Here is a 12,167-nt window from a genome sequence, read left to right on the forward strand (position 1 = left end):
GGGGAAGCATTGAAGCAGAGGAACGGTATCAGATTTGTGTTTCAAAATCTCACTCTAGCCCCAGGAGAAGAACGGATTGCGTGGGGCGGGGGGGGGGGGGGATGGAAGGAGACACATCAAGCTGTTGGAGTTAAGTAGGTGAAAAATGACAGTGACTGGCCTAAGAGCCAGTATCAGTAAGAGCAGAAAAGGACAATGCAGAGGGAATACTCAGGAGGAAGCCTTAACAGAGCTAGGAAACCAAGCAGATGATGAGAAACTGGAGGAGGGTGAGGTAGGGAACACAGGAGGGGTTGTAATTTCTTGCTTCACATGGAAGAAGACAGAAAATTTGTTTACTTTTGAAAATATTTAGAGTGAGGGGTTTGTGAGGCATCCAGATAGAGCTGTTCAAAATGCAACTCCATGGGGTCAGGATACAGCAGAGAGGTCAGGGCTGGACAGACATACAGGGAGTCACTAGTGTAGATGGGAAACCATACAAGTAGGTGAGGTGACTGAAAGGCGAAGCATGTTGGTAAGAAGAGATGAGGACTTCAGACAGCTCCTGGGAACTACCGTTTAGAGTCAATGGAAGACCCAGAAATGCAGGAACAGGCTCTAGGAAAGGATTGTGTGAAAGATGGAAGCAAGGATTTAGTTTCATGAACTTCATGGTCAGCAATGTCAGTTTTGCCTGAGAGGTCAGCGATTGTAAGGACTGGAAAGTGGGCATTTTCAAGGAGGAGATTAATTTGAGACCTCAGAGACTTGTTGCAATGGTTTGGAGAGTGCGGGTTAAGGAAGCCTACGTTGCCTTTTCAAGAAATTTATGCCAAAGAAGGCAAGGCTGAGAGGCTGTGGCAGTGAGAGAAAGTTGTGAGATGGCAGACGGTTTTAATTTTTAACAACAAAAGAGATCTTAGCAGGTCTTAAAGGCCAGATAGGAAGCGTCAGTATAGAGGGAGAGATCGAAGATACAAGAATAATAGGCAATCATTGGTGGTGTTAGACTCTTGGAGAAGTGAGAGGGACTGGCATCTAAAGCACCAGTGAAGGAATAAACCTTAGGCAGAAGGAAGGAACATTGCTTCCAGTGAGACATGAGAAGATGTTACTGAGGGAGATCAACCCAACTGGAATGGGAGAGGAAGCGAAGTCAGAGGAGTTCCAAACTGATGGCCTCCAGTTTTCTCAGTGAAGTAGAAGGAATTTCATATGTGGAAAGTCAAGGAGGAGAGGGTGAGGCAGATGTTTGGGTAAAGTGGAAACATTCTGGAATATTCAATAAGAATAAGTGGGAAAGGAAGTTGGTGACGGGTAAAAAGAATATTGTCACGTGCCATCGATGACCCAACTATGATCTCTGACTTTTGTAGTATGAACCAATCTGCATGGCTGTGTAATTTTTTTTCCTCCAACAACTCATCACCCTCAGTATAGAAGAGGAGGTTTCATGGTTGGATTGTATCAGAGTAGGTTTTTGTAGGAGAATTGCAAGAGCAGGTCAAAGGGCGTCACTGCTTCCAGGGCAGTGGCTTAAGAGCAATTTACATAATGAAGCACTGGTGCCTGGGTGACTCAGCCGGTTAAGCATCCAACTCTTGATTTCAGCTCAGGTCATGATATCACAGTTCGTGAGTTCAAACCCTGTATCAGGCTCTGCAGTGACAGCACAGAGCCTGCTTGGGATTCTCTCTCTTTCCCTCTGTCTCTGCCCCCCCCCCCACTCACGTGCACTCTTTCTCTCAAATAAAGAAACTTAAATTTTAAATGATGGACGAAAGAGTCTAGGCAGGAGAAAGCTAGGAACTTGGCTAAAAATGGAGGGATCCAAAAACTAGAGGCTTTATTGAGATAAAAAAACAAAATAGGATTAAGGGCTGGAAAGAGAAGGCTAGAAGGATGGGAGGCTGGGATAACGGAGTTTAATATTTCAATGAAAGGGTCATTTTGGATATTGAAAAGGTCTGGGGTACCTTTGGTCCTCCACTCCATCTGCACATCATCTATGGAGCTTAGAAAATCATTTGCCTAGGTCCCACCCCCAGAAATCCTGCTACAGTAGGTCCTGGGTGGGCCTTAGACATTGGTCTTCCATGGAACTCTACAGGTTATTCTGATGAGCAGCCTTGGTTGAGAACCCCTGCGTTAGTGGTGGCCATGGGAGAAGACTGAAGTCAGAGGGAGCTGAAATTCATTAGAAATGAGGGAGGCCAAGGAGTTAAAAGGAAAGAGTATGAAAGAAGTGTCTACTCATGTATCATGTTTCACAGAGCAATGTCAGCATTGAGGGTAGGAAGGAAGACTGGGAGCCCAAGTCCTCAATGGATAAGGGGACTTAGGGAGCACTTAATGGCAATAACCTCAAAGGAGGGGGCTTTGTAGGCAAGTGCAGAAGTACTGATCTCAGATAAATGGGTTGGAATGACAAGCGGGCAACCCTGCCCTCCCCCATTCTTCCAGGCCTAAGGACATTGGATGGGGATGAATGAGAAGCATCCATCAGAATGATCTGAGGAAGTGGTACCCTCCTTGGAGGGTAGAATTTAAAGTTGTTTTTCTCCACCCCAGTTGCTTTTTTTTAATGTTTATTTATTTTTGAGAGCGAGGAGAGAGAGAAGGAGAGAGAGAGAGAGAACGAGTGGGGGAAGGGCAGAGAGAGAGGGAGACAACAGAATCCGAGGCAGGCTCCAGGCTAAAGCTGTCAGCACCGAGCCTGATGCAGGGCTTGAACTCATGAACCGTGAGATCATGACCTGAGCCAAAGTCGGAAGCTTAACTGACTGAGCCACCCAGTCGCCCTTTCACCCAAGTTGATTAATGGAAATAACTGAAGAGCTTTAAACATTAAAGGTGCTGGGGTCTCCCCCAGTATAACTGAATCTGAATCTCTGGGGGTGAGGTTCTAATATCTCTCTTCTCTCTCATAAGTTTCCCAGATGAGAGTGATGCACTGTGAATTTTGGGAAAAGGAGGCAAGAAGTGAAGAGAACATTTAATGAAGAGGTTGAAGGTATAGGGGGATTGGTAATAGGGCAAACTGTAGCTACTGGGGAAATGCAGAATACTGATTGGGGTAGGGTGTATAGGAGATGATAGATTATTAGAGGGGCTTTTTTTTTTCTTTAAAAGGTGGTGGAATGGAGAGAGATGTCAGGATGAGAGACTCTGGAGGGGTTCGCTGGCCCCTGGAATGAGAACTCATGTACACCCAGAGGGTCCCAGGGCGAAACACTTTGCTGTCTATGATGTGGCCTTCATTCTGTGTTCCAGTAGTACATGGGTGATACCCTTAGAAAGTAGTACTCATTTGGGCTTCTGCTCTCTGCAGATACCAACCCAGAGCTGATCAATCTGAGTCTTATCAACCCAAGATTCAGGTTAGACTGAATGTTAATGTAAACGACCAATGCTCAGCAGAATTTTCTGGAGGAGATATGTTTTAGTGTTCCTGAAAAGAACAAAAGACAAAAAATTCTCATCTACGCTCCTTTCAATACTAAACATTTTCTGAAGACGAGGACTCAAAAATGTTGAGTTTTTTTTTTAATGTTCCCGAATAGTAAATAGTGTAACTATTAAGAACTTAGGTTCTAGAGACACAGGACCTTGGTTCAAACTCTGGCTCTGATACCTGCCAGCTGTATAACCCTGGGTATGTGGTTGAACCTCACTCTCATTTTCCGTATGTAGAGAACAATAATTAAACCATAATCATAAGGCCTACCTAACGTGACTGTGGTAGAGACTAAGTGAATATTCCATAAGTGATAATCATTAAGTGTACAGACATAAGCCAGGTGCTAGGGAATGTGAGAATGAATAAAATATAGGCTTTGATGTCAAGTATCTCAATTTTAGCTAGAGCAACAAGTACGTAAAGTCTCCAGTGTTGACATGTGCCAAGCTCAGAGTTTGCCCTGGACAGGTCTGTGGGAGCAGGAAGAGAAGGGCATTTAGCTTTGTCTGCAGAGGGAGGACAGGACAAGACTTGCCAAAGAAGAGGAGGCCCAAGAGTGAAGAGTAAGGACTACTGGGAGTTATCCACCCAAAGTGCAGGAGGTAGGGGAAGGAATCATGGTAAGAGATAAGACTTTCCAGGCCTTGGCCTAGCATGAAATCTTGGCAGTAAGAGAAAATCCAGCAGTTTGGGGAGCCTGACATGGGTGTGGGACAGTGGGGGCTATGGCAAGAATAGACGATGGAGAGGGAAGCTGGGGGCAGATCCTGGAGGTCCTTGGGTAGCATGCCAACAAGCATGAACTTTTGCCATATGGGTAATGGGGAGCCATTTAAGAATCATAAGGGCGGGAATGTGGTCAGATTTGTATATTTCACAGGTTACTCTGGCCACAAAGTAATGAATTACAGGAGGCAAGATTGGAGGCAATAAGACTAGGTGAGAAATGCTAGCACCTTGGACTGAGGTAATGGTGTGTGCGGACGAAAGGAAGATGATGGATTCGAGATGAGTCTAGGGGATAGAATATAACTTGGTGACCAATTCAGATAGAAATACAGTGGGAGTCAAAGAAGCTCCAAAGTTTATGGCTTGGGCAGTTGGGCCAGTGCCAAATTACCTAATAGCCAGAATAAGCAGGTGCTGTGGGCCCAGCAGATTAGGGGCACCCCAAACATGGCCACATACTTATTTTGTACATGTAGTTTTTAGAAAGACCTAACCATCATAGGCATATAAGAACTTTTTGGACTTTCTTACCTTTTTACGCTTTAGTATTTTTATTTGAATTACCTGTGTGTGTGGGGGGGGGGGTCATAATCCTTTCATTGCTCAGGGCCTCCCAAAGGAGGAGGTATCTGAAGTCTGAATCCTTCTCTGATCTGGGTGGTTAGTGGTGTCATTTCACTGAGAGAACATGGACACTGGAGGAAGGGCAAGTTTGGGCTTCCTTCCTGCCTTTGTTATGCTTAGCCCTGAGTGAAGGGAATGGCGTTATTAGGGTGGTAAGAGACTGGCGATCCTTACCTTCTAGAGCCTTGGTCTTCTAGAGTGACTCCGTTAAGCCAATTCATATAGATCAGCTCAGGTAGAGTGTTTATGTCCAAGTCAACATGGTTCAAACATTCAGTCAATACTAATGGAAAGTAGGGAGAGACTACTGGTAAGAGAGATCATGAATGCAAGTTGATGCAATGATTGAAGACATAGATTAAGCTACAAGTTCTCATCCTGGAGCCCAGGGGAGTTTTGAACCTCTGAAATTATATGCAAAATTGGGTAGATGTGTGCAGTACATTTTATGGGCAGGAACTCCACAGCTTTCTAAAGATTTTTCAAAGTGGTCTTTGACCCCAAGAAAGTCACCAACCACCAGGAGTAGATGAACTATAAAGTGAATAAAACCTCTTTAGAGTTCCTCACTTGCCTGGGGCTCTTCCAAGGCCCTAGGAGGGGCCCTAGGCAATTTCATATTGTTTTTACTTAAACGGGGCTGTTCTTCTCAAATTGTATAAAGTGTTTGGTCCCACAGTATCTGGATCTACCCCGGCCAACCACAGATTAGGGAATAGTACCTGGGAGTGGATGCCATCTATGAGGAATGAGTTTCAAGAAGGAATTGTTAAAGGCCAAAGACTGCATTACAAAAGGCAGAAGGGGAAGCAATGCCAATCAAATAAAGAACAGTCACCAAGGGAAGAGAATCAGACCATGTTGTCAAGGAAATAGAGAGGTAGTCAACTATGTCCAATATGGACGGGAGGGCAGGGAAGAGGCAAAACAAGGGAATGATCACAGGAGTATCTAGGGCACCTGTGGTGGTTCTGAACAAGGAAACATGGCAGTCAAACAAGGGTGAGTTGGTAGCCATGGTGCAAAAACACGCAGCGAAGTAGGAACACCAACCAAAAAACCTCTACGCTTCACTATTAGGTTACGATAATATTCAATAAAGTAGGCTTGCTGCAAAACTGACATCTGTACTGAAGTTTAGATGGCACATATGTACTTTTCAAAATGAGTCCTAAATGTGTTCTATGGCCAGGCAGAGGCACTGAGTGACCCTTGTCCCCCCCCCCCCCCCAACCCCCTGCCTCCGGCCTTTCTTTCCTAATCCTGTGTCCTACTCTTCTTACTACTTGAATTTCCATATTTTTTCCCCATATCTCTGTCCTCTGGCTGGAGATAGGGAGCAGAGAGAGAGGGTAGAAAGAAAAAAGAAGCCATAAAAATGACATTTGAACACGAAAGGTTTTGAATCTAAAATTTCTCCTGGGTAACCCACAAAACCAGTAATCCATAATATGGTTAATTGAATCTTGTCTGAAATTCAGGCCAAGGAAATATCTATTTGAACCAGAATGTTCTAAATTGGCCACCCTGGGCATTTCTGAGGTTGACTGGTTTCAATTGGGCAAACCATGCTGACTTTCCCATTATTAGGAGGGTGAGTATTATTATTATTGTTATTGTTATTATTATTATTATTATTATTTTTGAGTGTGAGATGTACCCTGATCAAAGTCACATTCTCAGATCTGTTTATATGTCTATTAGGGAATCTACTTGATGCCATTTTACATTTCCGCAGCGACTTCCTCCTGGAATCTATTTCAAGATAAACTAATTTCATTACAGTTCCCAACTTGATCTCTCCAGTGGTGATATCTTTAAAGGCTTTTGACATATTAACTGGGGATGTGCTCATTTACAATTGTGTCACTATGAAAAACCTGCTACTTGAGGACAATGATTTTGAGTGGCTAATATGACAGAATATATTAGGGACACGGAAAAAGAGCTACAGACTAGAATGTGTAAACCAAGGCATTGGTTTGAGGTTACTGAGAACTAAATAAAATTAATTCAGCAGAAAGCAGCAATTTGTGTGTTTGTTTTTACTAACAAAGTGCTGGGTAGGACATGATTAAAAACATTTTTAAAGATAAGGATTTGTGACATGATTGATCTGCAATAGTGTTCTCATTGGAAGAAGACCAAGCTTCTATGCTTGATAATGTAAACGTGTAAATTAAACAAGTTCTAGCTGCTTGGTACTCAGCTATGGTTAACATGGAAATAGTTCATAGCTTCAGTGTTTTCCCCTTCATCCGTCCGTTCTAACAGTAAGCCTTAGCTTGACTTGAGCATAATGAATTTCTTCTTTAGTAAGTCCTATTTGATCCAACAAAGCCAGTTGAGCACAATCTACCTAGATACCTACTGGTTACATTATTCGACTGGTAAAGGGCATAAATCAGTTTGACCACAAGTTTTGTTTGAATTGGATTTTGGAAATTTGTAAATTATGGGGATGTAACGTTTTTGTCAAACTCTCAGCTACTTCTGCAAGTGAAATTGTAATTTCTGGAGTGGAATACTGTGAAAGTTGTGTTGGAATCGATTGTCTTTCACCTTTGTAACTGTTTTCATGAACCTAATTGTACAACTTATGGATGACAAAACTATAGCCCAAATAAATACATGTTAACATTTTGCCTTTAGCCAATAAGAAGAAAGAGAAAGAACGCCCAGAGATCTCTCTTCCTTCAGACTTTGAACATACGATTCATGTGGGGTTTGACGCAGTCACCGGGGAGTTCACTGTAAGTAAGCTCCTTATTTTGTTTTGCAAGCCATGAAAAGTTCCTTTGTGAAAATAGGTTTCAAGAAAGCATTTCCATGTCACAGACATGGACACAGACAGAGACAATCACAGGTGGAACTAGAGAGTGGCAAGAGTACTGGTAAAATTATTTTGTCCATCATAAAAATGTCTGATCGCAGTTAGCCTGTTGAGTCTGCGCTTTATTGTTTGAAGTGAATCAGAGAATCATGGATTCAACTTGACCAGCGAAGACAGCCTATCTGAATAATTCGGGCTTTACATTGGAATCTGGATTACCCAGATCAGCAAACCAAGCTAACCAAAAATCTCTGTAAAATCGACCTGTTCTCCGCTTTGATCCCAAGAACATAGCTTATCTTTAGGCTTATTAACGGCTGTATTTTATAGACATTCAAAACAACAAACCCCATGTTTCGGGAAGAATATTTATGGATATATCACGTGTGCTATAGTGGTCATGTACATGTGGATATACAATCCACAATTAATATCAGTAAGAATTCACCAGAAAGACCATAGCTGTAGATTCAGCCTTTCTTTGGATATATTTTTTTAAGATCTGGCATATTTGTCTTTAGATGGATGAAGGAAAAGATGTGGCTAGAAATATGCCCCCAAGAGGATCAACTACCTTTTTCCATCCTAGTAAGGATCTCAATAAAAATGTACATTCTGAGATAATAAGTAATTTTGAATGCCTTCAGAAAAAAAAAATCTTCGATGGTATCATCACCACTGATTCTTGGGTTCTTAAACCAGAGATAATTTTAGATATTAAATAATTGAAGTTTCTGTTTTTAAAACTTGATGGTTAGTGAGTAGACTGTCATATGAATAAGTGAACAAAAAAGAGAGGGGGACACATTAACTTGCTTTGGAGAAGCAAACCAAGGTCTCTGAATTGATAGCCAAATTACTTTTTATTTTTTTCTGGAAGTAAGCAATACGAGAATAAAATCGAAACTGAGTCAACATCTTGGCCTTGTAAAGTGATGTGAGCTGATTATTTCTATGCTCTCAGTAGCAAGCAGAAGAGAACAGAAAGAGGTACTGTCATTGATAAAATCGAGATACCGGTAGGATTTAACCAATTTCATTACTGGAGTCAGAGACATTATTCAAATGGCTTTGAGTTTGAGTCTGGCCGCTGTTCTTTACTGTATTTGAGGATATTCTCTTAGCTGCACTTCGGAAATATAACCTTACTGACTCCACTGCAACTACCACCATCACCACTAATAATAATAATAATAATAATAATAATAATAATAATTTTTATAAGCTGACTTTTTGACATTTGAAACAGTAAAAGCACTTAAACCATAAATTTTGTCTAATAACTCTTCCCTGTTTTTATTTTAAGAACATTATGTTTCTAGCTTGGACCTTTTTTTGTTTTCTATGCTGCTTTTCTTCTGTTTAAACTGCTCTTAGGTTTTATTGCAGTCATGCCATGTTTTTCTTTTCTCTTCCTTTTTGTGGTCTGATGTGAAAGCTTTCTCCTCTGCTGTTCTCATGTGACATTCTGGTTCCTTTCCAATTTTTTTTTTCCGCTCTTTCCAACTTGCTTGACATCTTAAGATACAATCTATCTTTAGCTCCTTCTTTGTTCTTTTGGGGTTCTGAATGGAAATGAAGGAAAGTGAGTCACCATCATCTTGCTGACCACATCTTCACTTCGCTGTCAGTTAGAACCCAAAGAACCAACCAGAGAGGGTGGGGTGGGTGGGTTATGTGATGGGCAGGCTTTCCAGTTGTGAACAACCTGTTCGATGCAATTGAACCAAACCAAAACATCTGCCCCTTGGTCCCCCAAGCCCAATTTAAAATAAAGCATCTGTTTGGATGCAGTCAGTTGTTAGAAGTCCTTTGAAATATACAGATAAGACACTGGCTAAATTTGGGTATCTGATGCACTGTTGGCCTCTTGATGATCTTTGAAAACTTCTTGTCAGCACGTCATATTTAAAGACGCCAAATTCTTCCCTTTTTTACTATCTTCACCGATGGTTTACATTTCCTAACTTGAAAAACTACCATAATGATCAAGAGCTTTTAAAATCATTTTGTTGGTAGCATTTAAAATTGGGTCCTATTTGCCCTGGTACCACTCACTTATTGTGTGTGTGTGTGTGTGTGTGTGTGTGTGTGTGTGTGTGTGTGTCTGTGCACACGTGTGTGCGTGCAGAGGGGGGAGGGGCTTATTACTGAATTTGATCATTGCGGTGGCTTAGGTTGGATTTTGAGCCATCTGTTGAACTGTGTCGTTCAGTTGTCTTACAAGGGCCTGTCATTGTCCTACGGCTAGCTGGCCCATGTAATCTTGTGTACCTGGGTACACACTTGGACCCTGAGATTAAAATCAGGTTGGGAGGTGAGATTTGGGGTACTGAACTATTACAAGTCCTTACCCTTTATATTGCCATTTTTGTCCCAAATACTTTAGAACTCCCCCTTCCAGACCTCTCGACCTGTGACGGTCGCTTCAAGTCAATCAGAGGGAAAAATGGTATGAGTGATATAAATGATCATTTCCTATGATAAGATAAATGCTTGGCCTGTCGTATCATGCTGCCATTCTCCTGGGCTACACGGGACAATCCCCAGCTTGTCATACATCTGGTCGTTATTGTACACGTGGTGAGGCATTGATATGTGCTCCTGCTTCTGATGCTCATACGTCTAGGCCTCCATTAGCTGTCTTAACTTTTGGGATTTGTACGTCAGTTTGGAGTAATGAGATGGCTTTCTGATTATGTGCCTCTGTGGCAGACATTCAAATTTAAGGGTCAGGTTTCATTGATGAACTACTAGTTTATCTCAACTTACAAAAGACAAAAGAAATTGTGTCAGCAGTGTAGCCATGTGGTAAGTACAGTTGTCTGAAGGATCTTCTGCAATTGGCAGCATGTTTTCCTGCTGTCTAGTGATCCCCAGACATTTATTTATCACAAAAGTTTAGAAGTGCCATGAGAATGTATAATAACTGCAAATATTCTAATAATTACGGTAATGACCATGCCAGTGATGTCTGCTCTAGTGGTTATGTGCAACGCATACCTGGTTTCGTAACACTTAATAACTCCTTTGGCCATTATAGTATTAACCAAATGCTATTAATTGCACTTAGAATCAGAACTGGGATCATGCATGGGCTCCTGAGTTCAAATATTTGGCTTAAGGCTTTAGCATCAAATTGCGTGATTAATGCATGTAAAAGTGTCGTTTTCACTGTGCTTGGAGTAACCCCAAATGCCAGGAATCAAAGACCCATGTCCCGAATCCAACCAGTTGGGTCAAAGCATGTTTCTGTAGCACTGGAGACAATAGCTTTATTTGGACAAAGCTGTTATCTTTTCTCTGGTCTTCTTTTGTGGGGAGTGAGACTTCAGAGCTGTAGCATTAACATGGCAATTACTCATATATGGTTTGAAATGAAATGGTTTCCCTGCCCCTGGTCTAAAGGAACTCAAAGGCCGAGTCTGGCTGTGTGGGAAATCCTTAATCTAGTTTTCGTGACACCGGCCACGACTTTAACTACAAAGTACAGAAGAGTCACATCGATGGGAATGAAGTTGAATCTAGCGTCCCCACGTAGCCACCCTTTCAGTCGTAGCCACACAGACACTTCCCACGCGAAGCTGAAAATGGTGAACCAGAATTGGGAACTGAAATTTGTAAGTTCATCACATGGCCCCTGGCTACCTGTGATCACCCGGTTGTAAATACAACTTACAAATTATTGTCAAAGCTTTTCACGATGCCATCCTTCTTCCCTCCCCCACCCCCTAAGTCATGTTTCCGCCTTTTGGTAATCTCTCCAGTCATTTAATGGTAATTCTTATTATTGCATATTTATGGAGGACGCATCTGGCCAAAAGTGGAATTACGCATCCACTCCGTAGAACATTGTCGTTTTCTCTGTTTTCTTAAATCTGTCCTGCCCCTGATTTAGTTAATGCCTCTCTATTTTCATAACCGCCCCACTTTAGAAGGGATTACCCCCTCCCCCATCCAGACCCATTGGTTTCATCTCCTCCCACCTTCTCAGTTGTCCCGCATTCTGTTTTAACTTTCTTTTCTTTCTTTATTTACGTCCATTACAGCCAGATCTCTATGGCTCACAGATGTGCCCAGGGAAGCTCCCAGAGGTGCGTCACAGGCCCAAAAGAAGCTTGCATCAAAGTGCTTCTTTGAGATGTCATAGCACTGCAGCAGCAGGTTCATGTGTGTGCAGTAGAGTTGTTGCTTGGCTTATATCACTTTTTTGTTGTCATTCCCAAACTCTGGAGGCCCACGTCACACATTGTTTTGCCGAGACTTCGTAGGACAAAGCCGCACAAATTGGGTCTAGATGCACTTCAGGAATGATGTGTCTGTCTCTCGCTCCAAGTCGCTCTTGGAGGGCGGACGATTATGAAATGGGGACATCCGGAGGCTGAATGTGTAGGAAAGAATGCTAAAATCCTCAAGGCACAACTAACCTTTCCAAGTAATTGGTGCAATTGTCTTTGGTTAGATTTCCAAATACCCCCTCCTCTGTGCCCTAAATGCTTTAGATGATTGCAAATTCTCACAGGGCTTTGCCATGGTTGT

The 12,167-nt window shown here is 42.2% G+C and overlaps 1 protein-coding gene across 11 annotated transcripts in view; it reads left to right on the forward strand.

Moving 5' to 3' along the window:
- PAK3 (p21 (RAC1) activated kinase 3) overlaps positions 1-12,167 on the forward strand; it is a 214,182-nt gene that overhangs the window by 128,639 nt on the left and 73,376 nt on the right. For all 11 annotated transcript variants that reach the window (XM_047844364.1, XM_047844358.1, XM_047844356.1 and 8 more), the window contains one exon: positions 7,448-7,548. In XM_047844364.1, coding sequence (XP_047700320.1) covers positions 7,448-7,548 — 101 coding nt within the window. The remainder of the gene's footprint in view (positions 1-7,447; positions 7,549-12,167) is intronic.

The sequence above is a fragment of the Prionailurus viverrinus genome, chromosome X (genome assembly GCF_022837055.1).
Source record: "Prionailurus viverrinus isolate Anna chromosome X, UM_Priviv_1.0, whole genome shotgun sequence".
Taxonomy (NCBI): Eukaryota; Metazoa; Chordata; class Mammalia; order Carnivora; family Felidae; genus Prionailurus; species Prionailurus viverrinus.